The sequence below is a fragment of the Triturus cristatus genome, chromosome 7 (assembly GCF_964204655.1).
Source record: "Triturus cristatus chromosome 7, aTriCri1.1, whole genome shotgun sequence".
Taxonomy (NCBI): domain Eukaryota; kingdom Metazoa; phylum Chordata; class Amphibia; order Caudata; family Salamandridae; genus Triturus; species Triturus cristatus.
Genome location: NC_140590.1, coordinates 1,196,856,145 through 1,196,877,683, shown reverse-complemented (window position 1 = coordinate 1,196,877,683; position 21,539 = coordinate 1,196,856,145). Strand labels below are relative to the sequence as shown.

General features: G+C 46.1%; 1 protein-coding gene across 3 annotated transcripts in view; it reads left to right on the top strand.

Annotated features, from left to right (window-relative positions):
- Positions 1–21,539, top strand: part of LOC146811589 (uncharacterized) — a 256,867-nt gene that overhangs the window by 191,379 nt on the left and 43,949 nt on the right. For all 3 annotated transcript variants that reach the window (XM_085618574.1, XM_085618575.1, XM_085618576.1), the window contains exon 8: positions 4,313–4,437. In XM_085618574.1, coding sequence (XP_085474700.1) covers positions 4,313–4,437 — 125 coding nt within the window. The remainder of the gene's footprint in view (positions 1–4,312; positions 4,438–21,539) is intronic.

Sequence of the window (21,539 nt, the reverse complement as noted above, 5' to 3'; positions counted from 1 at the left end):
CAGCATTGTGATTGGTCTGAGCACCATGCTCCGGCGCTCAGACGCTGACTGGAGGCCTGGGCATGTTCTCCACATAGGCTGCGATGCAGCCTGCATGGAGAACATGCGAAGTGCACAAGACTGTTTTGGACTGCCTGAGAGGGCTGGCCAAGCAGTTGTTACGTGCTTAGAAGGGTCCTGCCTATCTCTCCTCCCCTGCCCCCTCACGTAAAGCTGCGTAAGTAGGAAAAAATAAAATGATGATAACGCAAGTTATTATCATTTTATTTTGCGTTTATGTGCAAAAAAGCAGTGTGGTGACGCTCCTCCGCCTTAGGGGGGGAGCCGCCACTGCTCCCCCTGTACATATGGGACCCACCTCAGATGTTGCCTACTCACCCATTTTTGGGTCAATTTTAATTTAAAGGAATCTGCGCGTCTCTGTAGCCATTGTGCAGTTGGCATTCCCTAGGAATATCATAGCTCTCTGCACCCAACTAGACAATGCTTCTGGGAAAAGTAGGGTACAAATGCATTGGCATCTTCAGCTATGTCCAGGATCTTGGAGAGGGGCCCTGCAACATCCAATAACGTATCCGGGCTTGAGCGCCAGGAATGGTCTCTCCCTTTGTTAGGGTCCCTCACAAATTTCGCTAGAAAGGTAGCCATCTTGGCATCAATTTAAACCCGAAAGTGGCTTTGTACCTCCTTATCAAGTGGTTTCCGTAGTCAGGTCACTACATAAGAAGCCACCTTTGGTGCTGGCGACCATTCCACAGAACGCGGGTGCAGCACATCATCAGGGTCCAGCATATCTGCAATGCGGGCCTGGGGAGGCGTATCCGGTGTAGCCTGACCCCAAGATTGCCTGAAGGGAGCCAGGGCCTGTTCCGTTCGCCCATCCCCATCCGAGATGTTAGGGGAATCATCCCAGTCTAAGGGGTCGGGGAAGTGGGAGAAAAAGAGGAACCTCCCAAGGTACCGGGAGTTGGAATTACCTGTGGGTGTGGGCGTGGGGTTGGGATTCAATAAATGCCTTCTTGAGGCAGGCTAAGGTGTCAAGATCAACCCCAGTGTCGTCTGTGTGTTTGCACTTAGTGTCTCCAACTAGCTGCCTTTGATCCAGTCCACCATCCCACCCTCATGTACCATGGGATCTCGAATGGCATTCACTGATCATGTACATCACTTGTTCTTCTCCTACCTTTCCAAACGACACTAGTTTGTTCACATGGTCACCTCTAGGTCTCAAAAGATCCCGATCACCTTTGGAGTCCCCCAGAGTTCCATACTTCCCCAGGTCATTTTCAACCTCTATATGGAGCCGCTTGATGCTGTACTCACAGATAAGAGCATCAAGTTTCATCAATACGCCAATGAAGCACAACTCTTCTTGAAAGTCTCCCCTGCTTTTCACATTCAACACCTCAGACACTGTCTGTTCATCATCAAGACCGGAATGATCAGTGCCTACCTGAAGCTCAACCCAGATAGGACAAAATTCATGGTAATTGCCAACAACAAAAAACAAGCACCATCCTCAATTACATGAATTTTGATGATTTTGAACCTCAACTTTGACCAAATACCAAGTAAGTTTGATTCACCCTGGACACCAGCCTTATCCCTCAAGGAACACATTGCTAGTAAAGCAAAGGCATCCTAGTTCCCGCTCTCTTTTCTAAAGAAAGTGAAACTGTTTCTTCCAGAAAACTGCTGTTCAAGCCCTCGTAAGCATGTATTTGGGTGGTGGTAACGCCCTGCTCCATTTTCTTCCATACTCCACAATGGCACCCCTTAAAGGATCTAACCTGAGTGAAGGCTCTGCTGCCTAAGGCCAGAGATTGTGAGATCTGTGAAATTGCTCATTTTCCCATTCTCCTCCTCCTTCCAAAATGATTCTGAGATATTTGAGAGATAATCTACTTCTAAGGGACATAATGAGAGAATGAGAATAAACAATCACAGGATTTGAGTCCACTCTGGGGCACGAACCTGGGGATATATTTAGGAGAGCTTGCAACATGCAAGTCAGATTCATGAAGCCATGAAAAATTACTCTGCGTGGCTTTGAATGGCTCCAAAAATCTGGAGTAAGGCAACGCAGCACAAATCATTGCGTTGCTTTACTCTGCGCAAGGGAGGCCTTCCATGGGCGTTGCGGTGGGTGTTCCAATGCAACTCCCATGGTTTTTTGTGCATTCCCAGGTTTACAAGGACGTGTAAACCTGGAAATGCACCAAAATGAAACACCTCCTATCTTTATTTCTCCTTGTTTTTTCCTCTTTCTATATGTGCTGCATTCTGCAGCACGCATAGATGGAGGAAAACGCCTTCAGGATTGTTTTTTTGCAGGAAGGTCCCCCTTTCTGCACAAAACCGCCCTTGCACCATGGTGCAAGGGTGCCTGCATTGGCGCTAGGCAGCCAAAATGGCACCAGTGCAGGGGAATGGACAGGAATGCGCTGTATGGGATAAATATGGCACATTCCTGCCCTTTCCCTGTCATGCAGGGCAGCGCATCAAGGTGACTTGCTGGGCTGCCCTGCGCTACAATATTCATAAATATGCCCCTGGTTCCCCAATTCCAAAGTCAGAAGCTCTGGCCATTAGACCACATCTCCTCCACTCTCTATTCTTTCTGCCTTCTCATGTGAAATATGTATGGCTGCCCGTAAAGTGATAAGTGCAGCAGAATGCCCATCCCTGAAGGAACAGCTGATTCTGAACTTGTAAAGATCGCTGCACAAGGGATGACAAAAGCTGATGACAGGAATCTGAGGGCATTCTGGGACCCAGGTCTGCTTTTGATGACCCATGGATTCATTTAGGGTTTGGTAGAGCAGAAGCTGTGCTATAAGTAAACAGGACTCCTGCTGTACCACATTTGTGGTCTGCCTCATTCATAAGGGGGGGGGGGGGCAAAGAGTCGGGTTTCCAGCTTCAGAGCTGTCTCTGCCCCTGGAAACCTTTAACTGAAGAATGGTTCCCAACAGGGCACTGCAAAAGGAACGCCCAATCTCGCATGGTCCTTCCGATATAAATATTTCTTTTTTGGGACCTCCAGGAAATGCCTAGAAGTCTTGAATAGGGAATAATTAAAATGACCCCAAACGCTGTAAGAGAACTCCCAGTGTTTTAAAGCCATTTATTTTTGGTTTTCCTGAAATAAACCTCTGCTTCTGTGTTTTTCTTCTGGAAAAAAAGGATCTGCCAAGTTAAGCAAGGCCTAAACAACAAGGGGCCAGCTCCACAAACGTCCCTGCCCTCTATGCAACTTCTGCACTGGATCTTATTATATGGCACATGGTCCTCTGCTAGGGGAGCAGGGGCAATGCTTGCCACTCACCCGCTCATGTCTAAATGGCATCTCTCCCACTATAGTAAATGCACCAGTGTTTCAGACACCGAGCAGTAGAACTGTAGTGTGCATGTCAGCAGCCAGTGCATAGGACCCTTGAGCTCTGGGCTCCTCGCCACTATACGAGCTGTTATCATTGCTAGCTAGGCACCAGTTGGTGTATTGACACCCCCAACACCAAGGCTGGTTCTAGGATTATTGGGGCCCCGGAGAGAAGGGGAATTTGCATAGACTTGACCCATTCAGGGCTGTCTGCATCTCAAAAGATGCCCCCTGCTCCTGAAGCTGCCGCCCCTCCCTCTCAGCCACCTACAAGCACCTCTTAACAGCTCATAAAGGGATGAAGGTGTGAGGGTTGCTCATCTCCAGAGAGGGTTCAGACTGCCAGGGAGCTAAACAGCCAGGCAATAGTTCTCCTGCTGTGCCTCTGTGTGGGTAGAGGAAAGAAGGACTAATTGTAACAAAACCGAGGACCATGCCTTCTTGCAACTGGGACTGCCCCCCCCCCCCCCACCCCCGTGTGTGCATCTAGGGAAGAGGTGTGGCGCAGCGGCCAGGGCGACTAACGCTGGGGATCACGGTTCGATCCCCGGCACCAGCGGCAGGTCAGCCAAGCACCATGTGACTCTGGGCAATAGCTCGCTTAATCTTCCCGAGGGCCCCCAGCGCCGGGATGCCTACGGGTAGCTGTGCGCTTTACATTTTACACCATAGCAGTGAGGCCAGGGGAGGGGCCCCCTAAGGTGGTGCACTTGCAAGGTAGCATCTTTCATTCGTGCAAGGCCCCAAGGTGGAAGACGGACTGCGGGGCCCTGGGCTACACTGCCCAAGCCCAGCGCCGTCCTGCCAACACCAGAGATCTGGTTCTGTCAAATGAACGCTGAATATTGTGTGCCTCCCAGCCATTAGTGTTGTGGGTTAGCCCTGGCACATGAACCCATGTCTTACCTAACTTGTTTTTCTATTGCACAGATACGAGTTTCGCAGCACCATCGCCCGAGCACTCTCGGTGCCTCTATGGAAAGTGAACATTTTACCAGAAGGATCAATGGAGGTCGTGCTGCAAAAATGCCAGAAGATGAGCTTCTTTGTGATAGGTAACTTACTACTCATTGTTACCTGCCATTTTGGGATGCATTCTGTCACTGTGTTCTTGCTCCTTCACAACTAGATGAGAAGCGCTTGTATTGTAAGGAGGGACGTGTGTGGGTTATAAGTCATAAACGATGATGTCACCCTAAATGATTTACTGTTGACCCCAGCTGGAGCACTAACTGCTCAAACGCCCCGCCCACCTTTGTGATGCATCCCAACCCCAAACTAGTTTCATAGAAGGGCTTCTCCTAATTTTAGCTTTCTTTGCTATCCTCTCTACCCAGATGGATTGTTTTTCAGTCACATTTTTGGTTTTTGATTGGCTTTTATAAATACTTGCCTTTGTTTTCCGAGAATGCAGAAATTCAGTAAAAACGCAATCTTGAGGCAATGTATTTGATGTGGCTGCTTCTTCTCGGTGGCCTACGCAAGGTCTATGTTTAATATTCACATATGATGGTTTACTGTCCAGTCTGCCATGCAGTGCAGCCAAGGTCACTGAAGATTAGACTTCTGTCACAGTCATAGGTGGGAACATTACCGGAAAAGGCCACCCACTTTGATGGTTGTTGCATCTAGGTCAGAAGGATTGGGTGAGGAAGATTTTGAGCAAGAATGCCAATCAGTACCAATGCGAGGGCAACTTAACTCATTAAGAGGGGGACTCAACTGCTAGTTCAGGAAACACTGGGTGTCTGTGAACTTAGAGGTTGGAGGGCATCCATTCATTTGGCTTGGGATTCTGAGATACTGACCTTCTCAAACAGCATATAAGGTGTAAATTACCCCCTGTCCTAGATTATAAGGATGTCACAAGTCGCCAAGGAGTTACATACATATAGAGGAAGGAGACTGAAGTGAGTTCCTTTATAAGGTTATAAAAATATGGGGTACTTTATTACATAAAATACATGGTCACACCATCACCTTTCCCACAAACCATTTAAACCCTTGGCATGTAGCTCTTTCAGAAAGAGTGAGCATGTTTGCAAACACGAAGAATAAAAATAGAGCATCTTGTGCAAAATTAAACAAATCAATGCACCTTTTAGATATTTGTTGCAAAAAGATATTCGAAATATGTCAAAAGTCAGTTAAAAAAAAAAAACCTGCCAGATCTCAGATTGTGTACAAACGTAGAAAGGCTCTAACTTCTCTATAATTATCTAAGGAATGCACAAATAATCATGTTCCTTCTGCTAGTCACAGTAAGCTAGAAAAATAGAGCAGAAGAAAGAAAAGCAACATTTAATTTCCATTGCTTTAAACAGCTGCTCCGTGACCTGACTTGCCATTCACCTTGGCTACTGGCTCTAGCAGCAGGCATTGTGATGTCAGAACTCACCTGTAATATCTTCTAATAGTCGAATTCTGACATCTTTTCTTTATAATCCATGTGCCAAATCCATTTCATGAATCCAATGTCTTTCAGCGTCTCTGCTCAATTCCGTCATGACCAGGTAGCTCAAAACAGTTCACAACTTTTACTGATTTTTGAAAATAATACATTTCTGAAAGAGATGAAAGGGCTTCTGCTTTCCAGTCAGTGGCGGCCGGAAATTTCTGCTTACCTAAGGTCAGTCAATAAGGGAAGACAGCAGTTCCAACCTCATCAGAGTGGGATGGGGTCAGTGAGACTGCTGACCCCACCCCACTCTGTGATGAAGTGTCACTGATTGAAACTTGGCCCTGGGCACTTCAGGGCTTCAAACTGAAGCACCCAGGTCTGAGGCAAAGAGTAACGCTACGCCTTGTCACCAAGTGGGAGGGCCTTATGAACCTTTTTGCTGAGCTGAGAAGGTCATGACCACAGGATCTGTGGCATCCTCAGCCCAGCAAAGTTCAGCTCAGGCAGCCAGGAGCCTGCGCATTTAGCCCATGTCTAGCTCCTGGCTGCCTGACCTGAAAATAAAGAGTCTGTCAGGCTGACCTTTGCTCAACCTGACAGACACGAGTAGTGGCTGTTACCAGACGGGAGTGGTGAGCCGGGGGAGGGGTGGCAAATGGGGCGAAAAGAAACCACTTACCTGGGTCGGCTGCCGTCTCTCCTCGGTCTTCCTCCTCCTTCCTACAGTTTCGGTCGGCAGCAGGAAGTACCCATTCTCCCCTGAGCCAATCACAACGCTGCAATGCACTGTTGTGATTGGTCTGAGAGCCATGGCTCGGCGCTCAGATGAGGAATGGGAGACTTTCAATGTTCCTCAGCAGACTATTTAATGCAGCCTGGTGGGGAAGATGCAAAGTGCGCATGACTGTTTGGCCGGCCCGAGAGGGATGGTAAAGCAGTCATGCCCAATTGAGGACTGAAAACCACTCCTCTCCCTGTTTTTCCTAACCCCACTCTGAGATGAAGTGTCACTGATTGACACTTGGCCCTGGGCAGTTCAGGGCTCAAAACTGAAGCACCCAGGTCTGAGGCAATGAGTGACACTACGCCTCGTCACCAAGTGGGAGGGCCTCAGGAACCTTTGCTGAGCTGAGAAGGTCATGCCCACAGGATGTGTGGCATCCTCAGCCCAGCAAAGTTCAGCTCAGACAGCCGGGAGCCTGCGCATTTAGCCCATGTCTAACTCCTGGCTGCCTGACCTGAAAATGAAGAGTGTCTGACCTGTTGTTATTGGTCTGAGCACCGTGGCTTGGCACTCAGATGGGGAATGGGAGACTTTCAATGTTCCTCACCAGGCTATGTAATGAACCCTGGTTGGGAAGATGCAAAGTGTGCATGACTATTTGCGCGGCCCGAGAGGGCCGGTCAAGCACTCATGCCCACTTGAGGAGTGAAAAACTCTCCTCTCTGCTTCTCCTAGCCCCGCCGTGAGAGCCACTGAATTCAATAGGAAAAACACAACGATAATAACGATACATTATTATCATTTTATTTTTCCTTTTGATCAGTGGGGCGACGCTCCGCCGCCTTAGCAGAGGAAGCCGCCACTGACAGACACTCTTCTTTAGGGGCAAACGGTGAGGGGGCGTGGCCTCTCAGCCCCTGTGGACCGACCACCGCTGTTCCCAGTACTGGACACCATAACAGACCCTGAATTGAACACTTTCATATGCATAACGAAAAACAGAAGAATGAGGGAAAGCACATGGAAAAGTATAGAAACAGACACAAAAAAGCCTGTGGTCTCGCTCTGCCAGTGCTTTGCAGTCACTGCTATTAGCTTTGCCAATGCTTTTAAAACTGTACAGACATTGACGAAGCCAATATCGGCCACCAACTATTTTGCAAGTATATATCCTTTCCTTTCAAGATGGCCACCATACTGTTTGTCATTGACATTCTGCCCAAGTATTTTTTTAAATAGTTTTTATTCTACTCAGTGACCCTAGAGGTTATGTTACCTTTACAATGATTCATGATTCATTTACATAGACTTACATTTGGCTCACATTTTAACGATGCTTTTTATTTACATAGACTTACATTCACATTGCATTTTTACAATGCACTGTAAATGTATGTTAATTTTTCGTTGCATGCTTCCACTGTCAGTACTTTTTCAAATTATGTACCAAATGTATTTAAAAAATCATGCAACTGAGCAAGCCACCTTGCTGAGCTAAGTAAAAAAAGGGCAGTAATGCACCATATTTACCATTATAAGACACATTCCTGTCCTTTCCTATCACAGGCACACTTTTGCTGCCTAACGCAAATGCAGGCACCGTTGTGTCATGTTGCAAGGGTGCTTGCGTTGGAGGCAGGATTGTTTTTGTGCAGGAAGGGAAACTTTCCTGTACAACAACAATACTTAAAGGGATTTTCCTCTGTCTAATTGTGCTGCAGAATGCAGCACACTTAGAAAGACAAAACAGCAAGGAGAAATGTAGATATTTCTGCTCATTAGGAGTCTGGTGGGGAAGCATACAGTTCTGACGCATTCCCAGATCTAGCAATGTTGGTAAAGCTGGGAATGTGTCAGAGTCCATGGGTGGATGCGTGGGAACACTCACGCTTCACCCATGGCACACATCCCTGCTGCAAAGTTACGCAAGACAGCGATTTTTGCTTCCTTGCATTACTCTAGATTTATCAAGTCATGCAGGGCCATGAAAAGGGGCCTTGCATGGCTTGATAACCTAAATTAGATTTTGCGTCGCCTTTGAAACCCCTTGTATGGCACATGGGTCACTCAAAAGCTTAGAAATATGTCCCTATGACAAAATCTGTACCCCGGCACTCTCAAAGTCCACATATAATACATAGGCAATATGCCAATCAGAAGTTCTATTCAGATTTATTGACCACTCACAGGAAATAGCAGTCTAGAAAGTAATTCAAAATTATTTAATTTAGTGTTTCATAAAAATGTCTCACTCTGTGCATAGTAAACATTCAATTTCTTGAAATAAAACATGTATCTGTTTTGTCACATTTGATCGGTTTTATCCCAAAATAGTACATGAAGGTCCAGTGGTTGTAACCTTCCTCCACGGAGTAGAAGTATTTTCTAAGAGTTTGATTGTTAAACATATATACTATGCTACTACACAAGTTAAACTAGTATACTAGGTCTACTACCGAGTCATACTACTTCTAACATATATTATGTGAGTGACTGTGTGTATTTCCGTTTGTGAGTGGGTGTCTGACTGGTTGTAGGGGTGAGTGAGTGGGTGTGTCAGTGGCTATATGGGTGTAGAAGTGGGTGTGTGAGTAACTGTGTGGCTGAGTGATTGGCTGTGTGAGTGGCTGTATTGGTGAGTGAGTGGATGTGTGAGTGGCTGTATGGGTGGGTGAGTGGCTGTATGGGTGAGTGAGTGGGTGTCTGAATTGCCGTATGAGGGAGTGACTGGGTGTATAAGTAGCTGTATGGGTAAGTGAGTGGCTATTTGAGTGGGTGTTTGGTTAAGTGAGTTGGTGTGTGAGTGACTGTATTGGAGAGTGAATATCTGTGTGAATGAATGTATGGGTGAGTGAGTGGATGTGGGAGTCCTTGTAAGGATGTATGAATGGTATGTAAGTGGTTGTGTGTGAGTGCTTGTATGGGTGAGTGAGTGGCTGTGTTGAGCGGCTGTATGGATGAGTGAGTGGGTGTGTGAGTGGCTGTATGGGTGAGTGACTGGCTGTATGAGTAGCTGTGTGGGTGAGTGAGTGGTTGTGTGAGTGGCTGTATGAGTGGCTGTATAAGTGAGTATGGGAGTAGCTCTATGGATGTGAGTGCTTGTATGGGTCTGTGAATGGGTATGAGTGGTTGTGTGAGTGGATGTATGAGAGGTTGTATAGGGGTGAGTAGATGTGTGTGGTTCAACCACTCACTCACACCCACTCACACACCTACAGAACCCCTTACATATTCATTCACACATCCACAGAACCACTCACACACCCACTCACTCACCCTTAAAGCCACTCACAGACATTCACTCTCCAATACTGCTACCCACACCCACCCACTCACTTACATATATACACACACTCAGACAGCTACTCGCTCACCAATACAGCCACTCGCACACCTATGCCCTCACCGATACAGCCACTCACAGAGCCACTCAGTCACCCATATAGCCACTCCCAACCCCACTCATACATCTATGCATCCACTCATACAACCAATAACTCATACATACAGCCACTCCTGACAGCTTCATTACCTGGTATCAGGATGGTCAAGTCTTCCACTGTTGTCCCCAATACAGTCACTCACACAGTCACTCACTCATATAGCTACTCCTGACAGCTTCATTACCTGGTATCAGGATGGTCAAGTCTTCCACTGTTGTCCCCAAATGCTGCAGCTGCATGCTTAAACTGAGTGGCACCATTAGGGTTGTTTTGTATTTTTTGAGGTTGCAGATATAATATTGGCAGTCAGGGGACCTGCTCACAAATCTATCTATGCAAACAGGGATAGTGCACCTTATTACATAGAATGCACTGCCCTGAGGGCAGCCGCCTACTTGTGCAGCCCTGAGGGCAGCAGGTTCATTTGAAAACCGGAGCGGCTGCTTTGAAGCTGCTCCCATGTTTCATGGTGCAGGCGGCAGCCCACCTGAACTTTGAAGAGGGATTAGAGATCCCCTTGCAAGCGGGTGCAGTGAGTGACTGCACCCATCTGCGAGGGGATGTCTGGGGGTCCATGGAACCCCTTATCCCCCTCCACAGAGCTGCCATCAGGGGGTGCACTTCCATTGCACCATCTTTTAGGTGATGCCCAATCACTTCACCACCTTACAGCTTCTTTGCCTCTGCACCTGCATCTGTAATATGGCACAGGCACAGAGGCAAAAGGATTCCTTCATTTGCATGGGGCTACATCCCCATGGAAATGAAGGAATGTCCTCTGACGATAGCGATGGAGCTTTATTTGCACCAGCGCTATCAGTATTACAGAAGGGGACACTCAAGTGTCTGTGGCCTTTACGTAATAGGGCCCCTGGTAGTCATGTCTGCTTTCATATGTAAATCCTATCATGTTTCCCTCTTAAGATCAGAAGTAGTGGCACATTTTCCGAAAAAATTATTTTACACGTTTCCACCTATTCAGTTTTTTTTTCCTCAGTGGGATTTGAATCTTGCATTGGTCTTCTTGATGACAGCCCAAATGTACCCAATGCACAGTTGCCCAGATTAAATTGTTATTGTGAAAACAATTCTGCTTGTGGGAATTACTTTTGTTTGTGAGGCTGGACAAGTACAGGTCCTCTCATTTAGTAAACTGTTCAGTGTTCCACCTGGATAAAATGCTTCTCTGCACCTTGACAATTGTTCCTGCCCAAGTTGGTTTCTGCATTTCAGTTAGACAATCCCATTACTCTTCCATCCTTTTTAACTCCTCCACATTTACTCATAGTAGAGGAATGGTTGCATAGGCTTGATCTCAGACATGTGGTGTTCTACTACACTGACCGCAGGAGACGGGCCGTGCCAACCAGCTCTTTGTGTGCATTGCTTTAGTAAAAAAGCATACAAGATTGATTAAACCAGCATTTTGTGTAGGGTCATCTTGTGTACCAAAATCTGTTATGCCCTGTGTTAGACCTGTTCGGGGGGGCCACAGGGCAGACATGGGCTACTGGTCTCCAGCCGTAGTGGTTGACGTCATCATTATTCACTTATGTCCTGGGGTCTGTCCTACTATTGCTCAGCAAACGTGGCTCAGTACAAACCTTTTAGCACTTGACTTTCAGGGTAATGAGGGTGAACATTCAAAGGCCTCTCGGAGTTAGTGTGATCGTTTACAAACTCAGAACTAAACAATCAAGCAACCGACAAAGGGCCAGATTTGCAAATCTTTTGCACTGGGTTTGCTTTACAAAAGTAACTCAAACCTGTGCAAAATGATATTATTGGATTTACTTTCCAGTACAAAACTTGTTTTGTGCTGGAACGTTGCCTGAAAATAACGCAAAGCAGCACTTACTGGTTCTGGGGAATCACTGCTGGGTAAATGTTTTCCAAACCAGTCTGCAGATTGGAGAGTAGTGTTCATACGGTGAAGTATCTATCCACCAAAACCTGCTGCTAGCTTTTTCTCATTTCAAAGTTTTCTAATTTGACTTGCGATTGCCGCTGTGCCTACTGAAAACAGGCTTGCATAGTTGACATTGGCACTGGAGGGCACCAAAACTCAATGGGAAGTGTCCCTGGCTTCCAAATTTCCTCCTCAAACAAGAGTATTACAGACTATTCGGATGATTGGCTTCATGTTTTTTTTTTTTTTTTAACTTTTATTATTTTACCCCTTTTTCTCAGTATACACATTGTATTACATATTTTACATTTGTACATTTTCCAGCCAATTTTGAGAAAACATCCATAATTTCACTTTATCTGATTTGAAATTTAAACAATATCGACTAACAAAGAACACAGATTAAAGAACAGGTAGCAAATAGACCTATATTGCATATTATGTTGCAGTATCCTGTAATGCCATAGTCTCTTTCCACTTCGCTATTGGTTCCCAAATTTTTAACCCTAGCCTTCTACCCCTTTTCCCCTTGCGTGCATATATTGCTTTCTCAAGATTATAGCTAGCTAATAAATTTGCCAACCATCTTTGCATTCCCGGGGGGATCTTTTCTAACCATGCTCTTGCTATCGTCCACCTCAGAACTGCAGTAGCCATAAACATAAACTCCTTATATTCAGGTCCATCCTGGTTATCTCTCCCAAACAAAATCCTCAAAGGTGTCCATTTTATTCGTATGTCAAGTGTATTAGCAAGAAAATCTTCCACATTTTTAATCAAACTATACAGCTGGGGGCAGGTAGCAAACATATGAATTATATCTGCGTCCCCTGCATTACATCGGGGGCAGGTGGTACCAGTGGAGCCTCCCCATTTAGCTATTCTAGCGGGGTGTGATACAATGAGAATAAAGTCTTGTAGTGCTGCGATTGTAGGGGTCCCGAACACAAAATATAACAACCCATATTCAAGGATTCTTGAAAACTTCCAGGCTCCCCCCCCCCAATTTTCCAACCCACTTATTACTAACTTTCTCCATATCATCCATCTTCCCTTTTACTAAGAATGCACAAAAAGATCTAATTGTACAGTCCCTTCCTATTTTTATTTTCTCCAATACTTCATTACTATTAAACCCCGCAATGCCACCCTGCTTACGACAAAGAAAACTCCTTAACTGTAAATATTTAAAAAAGTCCTTTCTCTCAATACCATACTTAAAAGTGAGGTCTACAAACTGTACGATCCCTTCCTCGTCCATTAAGTCTCCAATCTGTACTATCCTTTTTGAGACCATCTTGCCATTATTGGATCAGCAAATACTTCTGTAGGAAAGGATTTATTCTTATACAGCCTTGTATATCTATTGTATCTTCCGAGTCCCATTTTTTTTTAAAAGGCATTCCATATCCTATATGCTGCCACTACAGTCTTAAATCTGGTCCTTTTATGGTATCCAAACTCAACCCTGTTTAAGAAATTATTTTCTGCCTCTGCCCCCAGTACTATAGAATAGACTTCCGTAGACATGATCGTAACCCCTGTATCGAGCCCCCCGCCCCCAATTAACCCCTGCATATACTGTAGTGCTGCAGCCATTTGATATAACCTAAAATCAGGGGCCCCCCATCCCCCTCTTTCTCTTGGGAGAGTCATATACCTATAGGCCCGCCTGGTTTTCCCATGCGCCCAGATGAACCTATTTAGTACTCTCTCTATCATATTAAACCATTTGGCTTCAAAGACCAGAGGGACAGAGCGAAAGAAATATAAAAATTTGGGCAAGATCAACATTTTGATTACGTTAATACATCCCAGTAGAGAAAGATGTAAGTTATTCATCCTCTCCAGATCTCTCTTCACCTTATCAATCAAGGGGGTCAAATTCATTTCTACAATTTTATCCAAATCAGCCACTAATGATACCCCTAAATACACTGCCGAGTTAACCACCCTATCATCATTACATATAGCGTAGGTGTTTTTTATAATCTGCGTTTTTAATCTATTTAAACTATAGCCCGATATCCGTCCAAACACATGGGCCTCTACCTCGACCTCCTTTATAGCTAAAGTGGGGTTCGGCGTTAAAATAGCTATATCATCTGCATAGGCTAAAGTCTTTACCATGCAGCCATTTACCCTCATCGGTGGTATCCCCTGATTAGCTTCCAGTCGCCGCAGTAGTGGTTCGAGAACGCAAAAAGGAGGGGAGAGGAGGGACACCCCTGCCTAGTCCCCCTGGCGATTTTAACTGTATCTGACAGCCCTCCGTTTACTCTAATTCTCGCTATTGGGTTACTATAGAGTATCCGTATGGCTTTAACAAAAGGTTCCCCCATCCCGCACCACCTCATAACCTGCCAAAGGTAATCCCAGGAGACCCTGTCAAATGCCTTCTCAGCATCTAGAAAAAGTGCTGCGACAGGATCCCCTAGGATTCCTGCGGAGTCGAGCATTGTAACAACAGTCCTAACGTGCTGCGTTGTCCCTTTTCCAGGAATAAATCCGTGCTGTATGGGGGTTACCAACTGCTCAATGATCCCAGCCAGCCTCTTTGCTAGGATTTTAGAATATATTTTAATATCCGAATTCATTAGTGTGATTGGTCTATATGATCCTGGTGCTTCTGGTGGCTTCCCTTTTTTCAAAATTACAATTATGTCAGCCCCTCCCCATGATTCCGGACTGGATTCCCCTCGTTGAGCTTGTTGCATTATTAAAAACATATCTGCCACAAGCACTTTTTTAAATATTCGGTAAAATTCAAGCGGGATTTGGTCTGGTCCTGCTGCTTTACCAGCTGGTAAGCTACCAAGGGCCTCGTTGAATTTTTCCAACTGTAGGGGCCCATCTAATAGCTCCCTATCTTCTTCGGACATTATCGGCAGAGAAATATCTCTCAGGTATTCTTCAACCTCTCGTAGTCTTGTTGGACCCTCTGGGGTATACAGATCTGCATAAAACTTTCTAAACACTTCCCTTACTAGATCAGAGTCCATAACCATATTTCCATATGCATCCCTGATTTCTTTTATTCCCGCTGCAGCCACTCTCTGCCTGGTTCTGCTAGCCAGGACTCGGCCCACCTTCTCACTAAGTTCGTACGTCCTTTCCTTCTTTGTCAAAAATTGATCCGCAGCTTGTCTAGCCAACCCTTCCACTGCTTCAGCTTTTAAGGCTATAATTTTAAGCAGATACTCTTCTAAAGGTAAGTTTTTTACTATGGCCCTACTTAAATTCCCTTCCTCTCTTAATAGTCTCTGCCCGACCTGCTCTCTCTTGTCTCTTTCTCTCTTTTGTCTTCCTAGAACAAAACTAATTGTTTCTCCCCGTACTCCTGCCTTGAAAGTATCCCAGACCACTCCTGGAGCTGCTGTCCCCCTGTTAATATCCCAAAAGAATTTAATCCAAGCTGTCATGTGCTCCCTATATACAGGATCCTTTAGCAGGCCTCTCTCAAAAGTCCACTGTGAGGGTATTTTGGGTGTTTGATTAATTTTGACAGTGAGAATAACCGGACTATGATCTGAAATCACCCTAGGTAGCTTCTCCACTTGTGATCCAGAGAGCAGACAATTAGATATCAGAAAATAGTCCAGCCTAACCATGATCTTATGTGGAGCGGAGAAGAAGGTGCTGCCATCTAAGTGGGGATGTAGCTTCACCCAAGGATCAACCAGGGCATTATGTGTGACCATATCAGCTAATGCCCTAAATACTTTCTTCTTCCTACCCCGATATATCGCATCTGGAAGTGTAAATGAGCTCTCTGGATCATGGATGTTAAAATCTCCACAACATACTATGGGCTCAGGCCACTGAGCTAACTCAATTTCAAGAAACTGAAATACGTCTGGATCGTCTTCCGTAGAACCATAAATTGAAGCAAGAGTTGATTTCTGGCCCCTAAAACATACTTCTAAAATAACCCATCTACCCCATTGATCTTCCTTTTTCTTCCCTACAATCACATCCCTTTGCCTACCCAGAATAGCTACCCCTCTGGTCCTAGACCCCTGCTTAGTGCAAGCCAATACCTTAAACCCTAATTGCTCCAGAAGATATGTCCTCCCCGCTTCTATATGAGTCTCTTGAAGGCATATCAAGTCTAATCGCATAGGTTTCAGATATGCTGCTACTCTCATCCTCTTACTCGGCTCATTAAGACCACATATATTGATTGATGCTATCCTGCTCGCCATATCATTGACATTCGTAGATCCAGCCAGAGATAACCTTTATTCGCCATCTTCAAATCAGCTTGTGTACATCCAATATTTCCTACGTAGGTAGCAATGTGCCAAACCTTCTCATTTAACAAAAAACACAATTGTTGCTGTTTTCCCCCCCCCTGCCTCCACCCCCTCCTTCTCCCCCCCTGCGCTGCTCCCCCCGCCCTCTTACAGGCAAATAGGTCAACAGACCTATGTGTGCCCGCCTTTAGTTGCACTAGTCGCATCCCTCTCCCGCCAAGTACCTTACCTATGCTGTGTTACCCTTTTTATCCCTTTTTATCTCTAACACTTTAGTCTATACTCAGGTGGTACTTTTGTGTATGCAGATACCCATATCTCCTATCCTCCCTTCTGCTTCCTCATTTCCTCCAAAAAAAGCTCGGCTTTGATCTCAGAGTTGAACACCCAAATTTTCCCCCTCACAACTACTTTAAGCCTAGCCGGGTACAGTAGATATGCTTCCAACCCCAGGGCTTGAAAGGGAGCAATCATCTGCCTTAACTTCCATCTCCTCTCTACGGTGAAATGGCAGAAGTCAGGCCTGGCAAAAAAAGTGTTGCCTTCAAAAGTCTTCCTACTATCTATTCTTGCCTTGCTCAGAATCTCCTCCCTAAGCAAGAAGTTCCCAACATAGACTAGTATTGCCCTCGGATGATTTTGCTGACCGCCCCTCCCTGCTCCTCCTGTGGCCTGAGCTTTCTTCATTGTGAAAGGGAACCTGTGTACCCTCTGTATTTCTGTTTCCCACTGCCACTGGGATTCTGGGAAAGCACCCTTCAAGAGATTTATCACAAATTGTCTGACATCCTGTCCCTCTGACCCCTCTGCCACACCCAGCAATCTAACATTGTTCCTCCTCTGTCTGTTTTCAAAATCCTCCATCTTCCAACGCATGTCCTCTGCCATTTTTTCTTGCTCTGTCTTGAATAAATGCAATCTCCCAACATCATCCTCAAGTTTGCCGGTACACTCCTCAACCTCAGTTACGCGATCCACAAGTTCATCGTATAGCTTATTAACCTTCTTCAAGCTACACTGGATTTTCTTTGATGCCTGTCTCGCTCTGCGGCTTTCAGCTCTTGCTTCGCTTTGCATCTGTTTGAGAGTAGTAAACAGGGTATGAAAGGGACCCCCCTGGGGAGGGGTACCGCCTGCTGCCGCAATCTCAGTAATATTGCCAGAGTTGTCCTCCTCCTGGTATACTTGCGAGGTCGCAGAATAATCCCACAGTAACCGTTTCTCTGAGTGCCTGGATGAATTGGGTTCCTGCCTCCTTAATTTTGCATACCCTTTCTTAGTTGTGGATTCTTTCCCTGGAGTGCTAATGTCTGACTCAGTACCATCCTGATCATCCAGATCATCCTCCTCTGTGTTGGATTCCGATGAGGGTACTGACCCAGAATCTTCATTTACAGAAAAAAACTCCCCTTCTAGAGAGGTACAATCCCCTCCCTCCAGAGGGTTCTTGCCCGCGTTTGATTCCCCCATGACTTTCTGATTTACAAGGCTGTCCCTGCTACCCCAGGTGCCGATCCCTTTCTTGGATGCGTTCAGCTCTTCTTCCACAAGCATTAAAGCCCCCAGCATGTCTGCAGTCGTGCCTCCCGGATTCCCTTTGCTGATAGCCAATCCCCCTCTGGGCTCCCCTCTACCACTGCCTTCAGACTCATTCTGTTGCTCACCTCCAGTGTTCAATCCACCTACTTCCACTGGTATCTGAGGTTCAGCCGAGTTCGGTTTCGCTTTCGGCGCTTTCGACGCTGACTCAGCTCGTTGCCTAGCAACCAGACTCTCTGAGCCTTCCGCTACGTCCTCGAGGACGTCTCCCAAGGCCAAAGTGACAGCGTCAGTTTCGTGGAGGGGATCCAGTGGATCTAATGGCTCTGAAGTCTCGGGGACCTTCGCAGACAGCATCTCTGACATGGTAGGTTGCCGCATCCCCGTGTCCTGATTCCTGCTTTTGGTATCCGCGCACGGCTTCCGTGTATCTCCTTTCCTTACTTTCTTCGATTTCTCCATCAGAGGTGGGGGGAGTACTTACCTGATCGCACCCGTGAGATTGTCTGTTTTGGAGCTACCAGCTGTCTTCACTGCTGCTGGAGGGTCAGATGTCTTGCCCCCCCTCTCGCTCCCTCTCTCTTGATTCGCGGCACAAGTGTGTACCTTAGGAGCCATGGGATGCCCGGCTAAGTACCTCGTAATCACTTTCTTGACGTAGATCCAAAGCTGCCCGATCCAAAGCGCTTGTCTCTTAACGTGCTGGGCTTTAGATAAACCTTTATGCCACCGTCGTGCACACTCCATCAGGGGTAGTTTTTTACGGGTAACAGAGCATTTTGCTCAATGACTCATTGTCCAGCGCGGGAGAGAAAGAATGCGTCCTCTCAGCACAACGTTACAGCGGCCATCTTGCCCTCCTCACCCCTCATGTATTATACAGGTTTCTTTGTTTCCTGCTTAACTTGATCTGTTTAATGCTCTTTCTCAAATCACATACAGCAATGGTCTTCAAACCTTTTAATGCTGCACCCCCGGTGTGAAAAAAAAAGAACATTGGGCACCCCGGAAATTTTCACAATTATTCTACTAAATTAGAAATGTTTCAATATGTTTAAACATTGTGTATGAAAGTGCCCTTTTCTGAATAGTCACCCCCACTTTTTTCTCCAATTGCCGATCGTTATGACTCTGAGCCCAGTGCCTGTGCTCTCTCTCCCTAAAACTGTTATGTTCACCTTGGTAAACCCCTAATTGGCAAATAATTTACTCCCTTATAAGTCCCTAGTATATGGTACCAGGAGTACCAAGGGCATTAATGGTAAAAGGGACCCCAGGGCTGCAGCATGAGTTTATGCTACACTTGAGGGACCCAAGCAAACTACTTACAGCAGGCCTGCCATTGCAGAATGCAGAAACCGTGCACACTGCTCCATGTTGGCTTTAACCTCACCATAGGCCAGATGTACGACCCACTTTTGCTTGCGCAAACGGGTTTGCAAACCCATTTGTGCATGCAAAAACATCATGGGCCATGTACAAAACCTATTTAGCAAGTCACAATTTATTTGCAACTCGCAGAATAGGTTTTGCGACTCACTATTTGGAAGGGGTGTTCCCTTCCATGTACTAATTTTTTGCGACCGCAATGGCGGTCGCAAATCACTCGCAGGGGACCCCTTCTCCTTTCCAAATGCATGCGAAAATATTTTTTAAGGGTAGGCAGTGGTCCCAGGGACCACCGCCTGCCCTTTAAAAATGATGAAACGAAAACATTACATTTTTTTTTTTTTTTTTATGCTTCCCATTTTCCTTTAAGGAAAACGGGCTGCATTAAAAAAACTGCTTTATTTAAAAGCGGTCCCAGACATGGTGGTCTGCTGAGCCCAGCAGGCCACCATCCCTGGGAGGGCTAGTCATTCCCAATGGGCTCGCAAATTGTGAGAGGCTCATTAATATTAATGACCCTCGCAATTTGTGGCCCCATTGGGAATCGCAAACGGTGTTAAACACACTGTTGTACATTTTATTTTGACCCTAGCAATTTGCAACTCGCAAATAGTTGCATATTGCTAGGCGCAAAATAAGATGGTCGTACATCTGTCCCCATGTGCGTTAAAGTCCATGCACTGCTGTTAGTATATGTCAGTCACCCCTACGGAAGGCTTCCTGAGCCCAGGAGGCAAGGTGCCGTATATTAAGGGTTAGAACATGTACGTGCAAGATTATATGTCCCTATAGTGGCCTTTACCATTAATGTACACTGTAAGTGAAAGGCGGTCCATATGATAACATGGGCTTGTACCCAGACCCTCTCCGGGTTAGTAGCTCCGTTATGGTACCACTGAAATATGGCATGTTTGGTAGCAAACATAATGCCTCCTCACCCGACATGAATCCCATATGGAGGGGGACATTACATGCACTCAAGTGCCTATCTTAGAGGTGACATATGGTTGAACCCCCAGCCTAATTGTGCTTTGGCTGGCAAGCCTGGACTTTTCGGTGTCTGCTGCCACCACAGACCGGTTTCTGACCTCCTGCTAGGCAGTGTAAACACTCCCAGGACTCGGGAACACAGGCATGGTAAGGAAGGAGATCACAGCTCCCCCCTACCATGCAGGCAAGTGAATGAGCACATCAAGGAGGTCAGCTTCAATGACTGCATCGCCTCTGCTATGCATCAGGGCTGACTCCCAGCAGAGGAAACAGCCTTCTCCTGCCACAGGCACATTTGCTCTGGGACAGCTGGGAAATTAGCTATGCAAGGTAGCATACAACTCCCAGAAGGCTGTCACACCTCCAGGGTGAGCAACGGTCTGTACACTAATTTTAGTTTTCTGCTATGTTCAGGAGTGATAGAAAAGAGAGTTCTGGGTAGAAAAGGGTGATCCACCACCCCGGATGTGGTCACCTCAGGGGCAGATTAGCTACAGGAGCTATCTGCCCATTGGTTACTAGTCTCCACACCTCTAAATCCCCTAAATCTAGGATTTAAGGGAACTTCCGACACCAGACCATCAGATCTGATCAACCTGCATAAAAGAAGGAAAAAGAAGGAAGCTGAGGCCATGACCATAGGACTTTGCCCACCATCCAAAGCTAAAGAGGGATTCTCTGTCCCTGTGGCAACAGACTTGGAACTGTGAGAACGAACTTCGTCCTTTGTTCAAACTTGGTCTGGTGGCACCAGTCCCCTGTACACTGCAAGTAAAAACACTTCCAGGATCATTAGAATCAGCGGCCTTCGGGCTTGCCGAAAAACAGGTAATCCAGTGTATTGTGGGAGTTGTAGGCCTGCCTGTCCCAAAGTTTCAGGCGCTACCATAGGCCTCCGACCCCTGTGAAGTGCCTATACCTTTTCACTGGGGTTACCGCTGCCTTTTCACTGGGGTTACCGCTGCCAAGGCTTGTTGGTCACCAGTCTTGCAACTGACTCCCACATGTGACGCTGCATATACAGAGACCACCGTGCAACCCACAGCTAACTATTGACAACTGTGTCCCCATTGTCTTTTTGCAACTTGTTTCTTGCACCACCAGATAAGCAGTAAAATCAGCACAACCGCAGCCCCCGTTCAGCAGCAAGGACAGCCAGAGCACCTCCGCACCTGGAGCCCCCAGGCTTAGTGAAATTCTACAGACTCTCCTGGCCTGATCCTAATGCCTAGACAACCTTACCCCTGCAAGGATTCCACGAAACTTGACCAGGAAGTGGCCGATTGTCACTAGTGGTTTTTCCTGTTGACCACAATGTTATGTTTTTCATGTATTTTGTACTGATTTAATGTTGCTTCTAGAATCTAGAACTCCAATTATATGAATGCTATTCCATTCATTATAGTGTTTAAATTAAGATAAAAATACACTTTATTTTTTATTAAATTTGTGTCAGTCATGTCAGTTACTTATTGTCCATATTGGTACTCTGAAATGCTTAACACA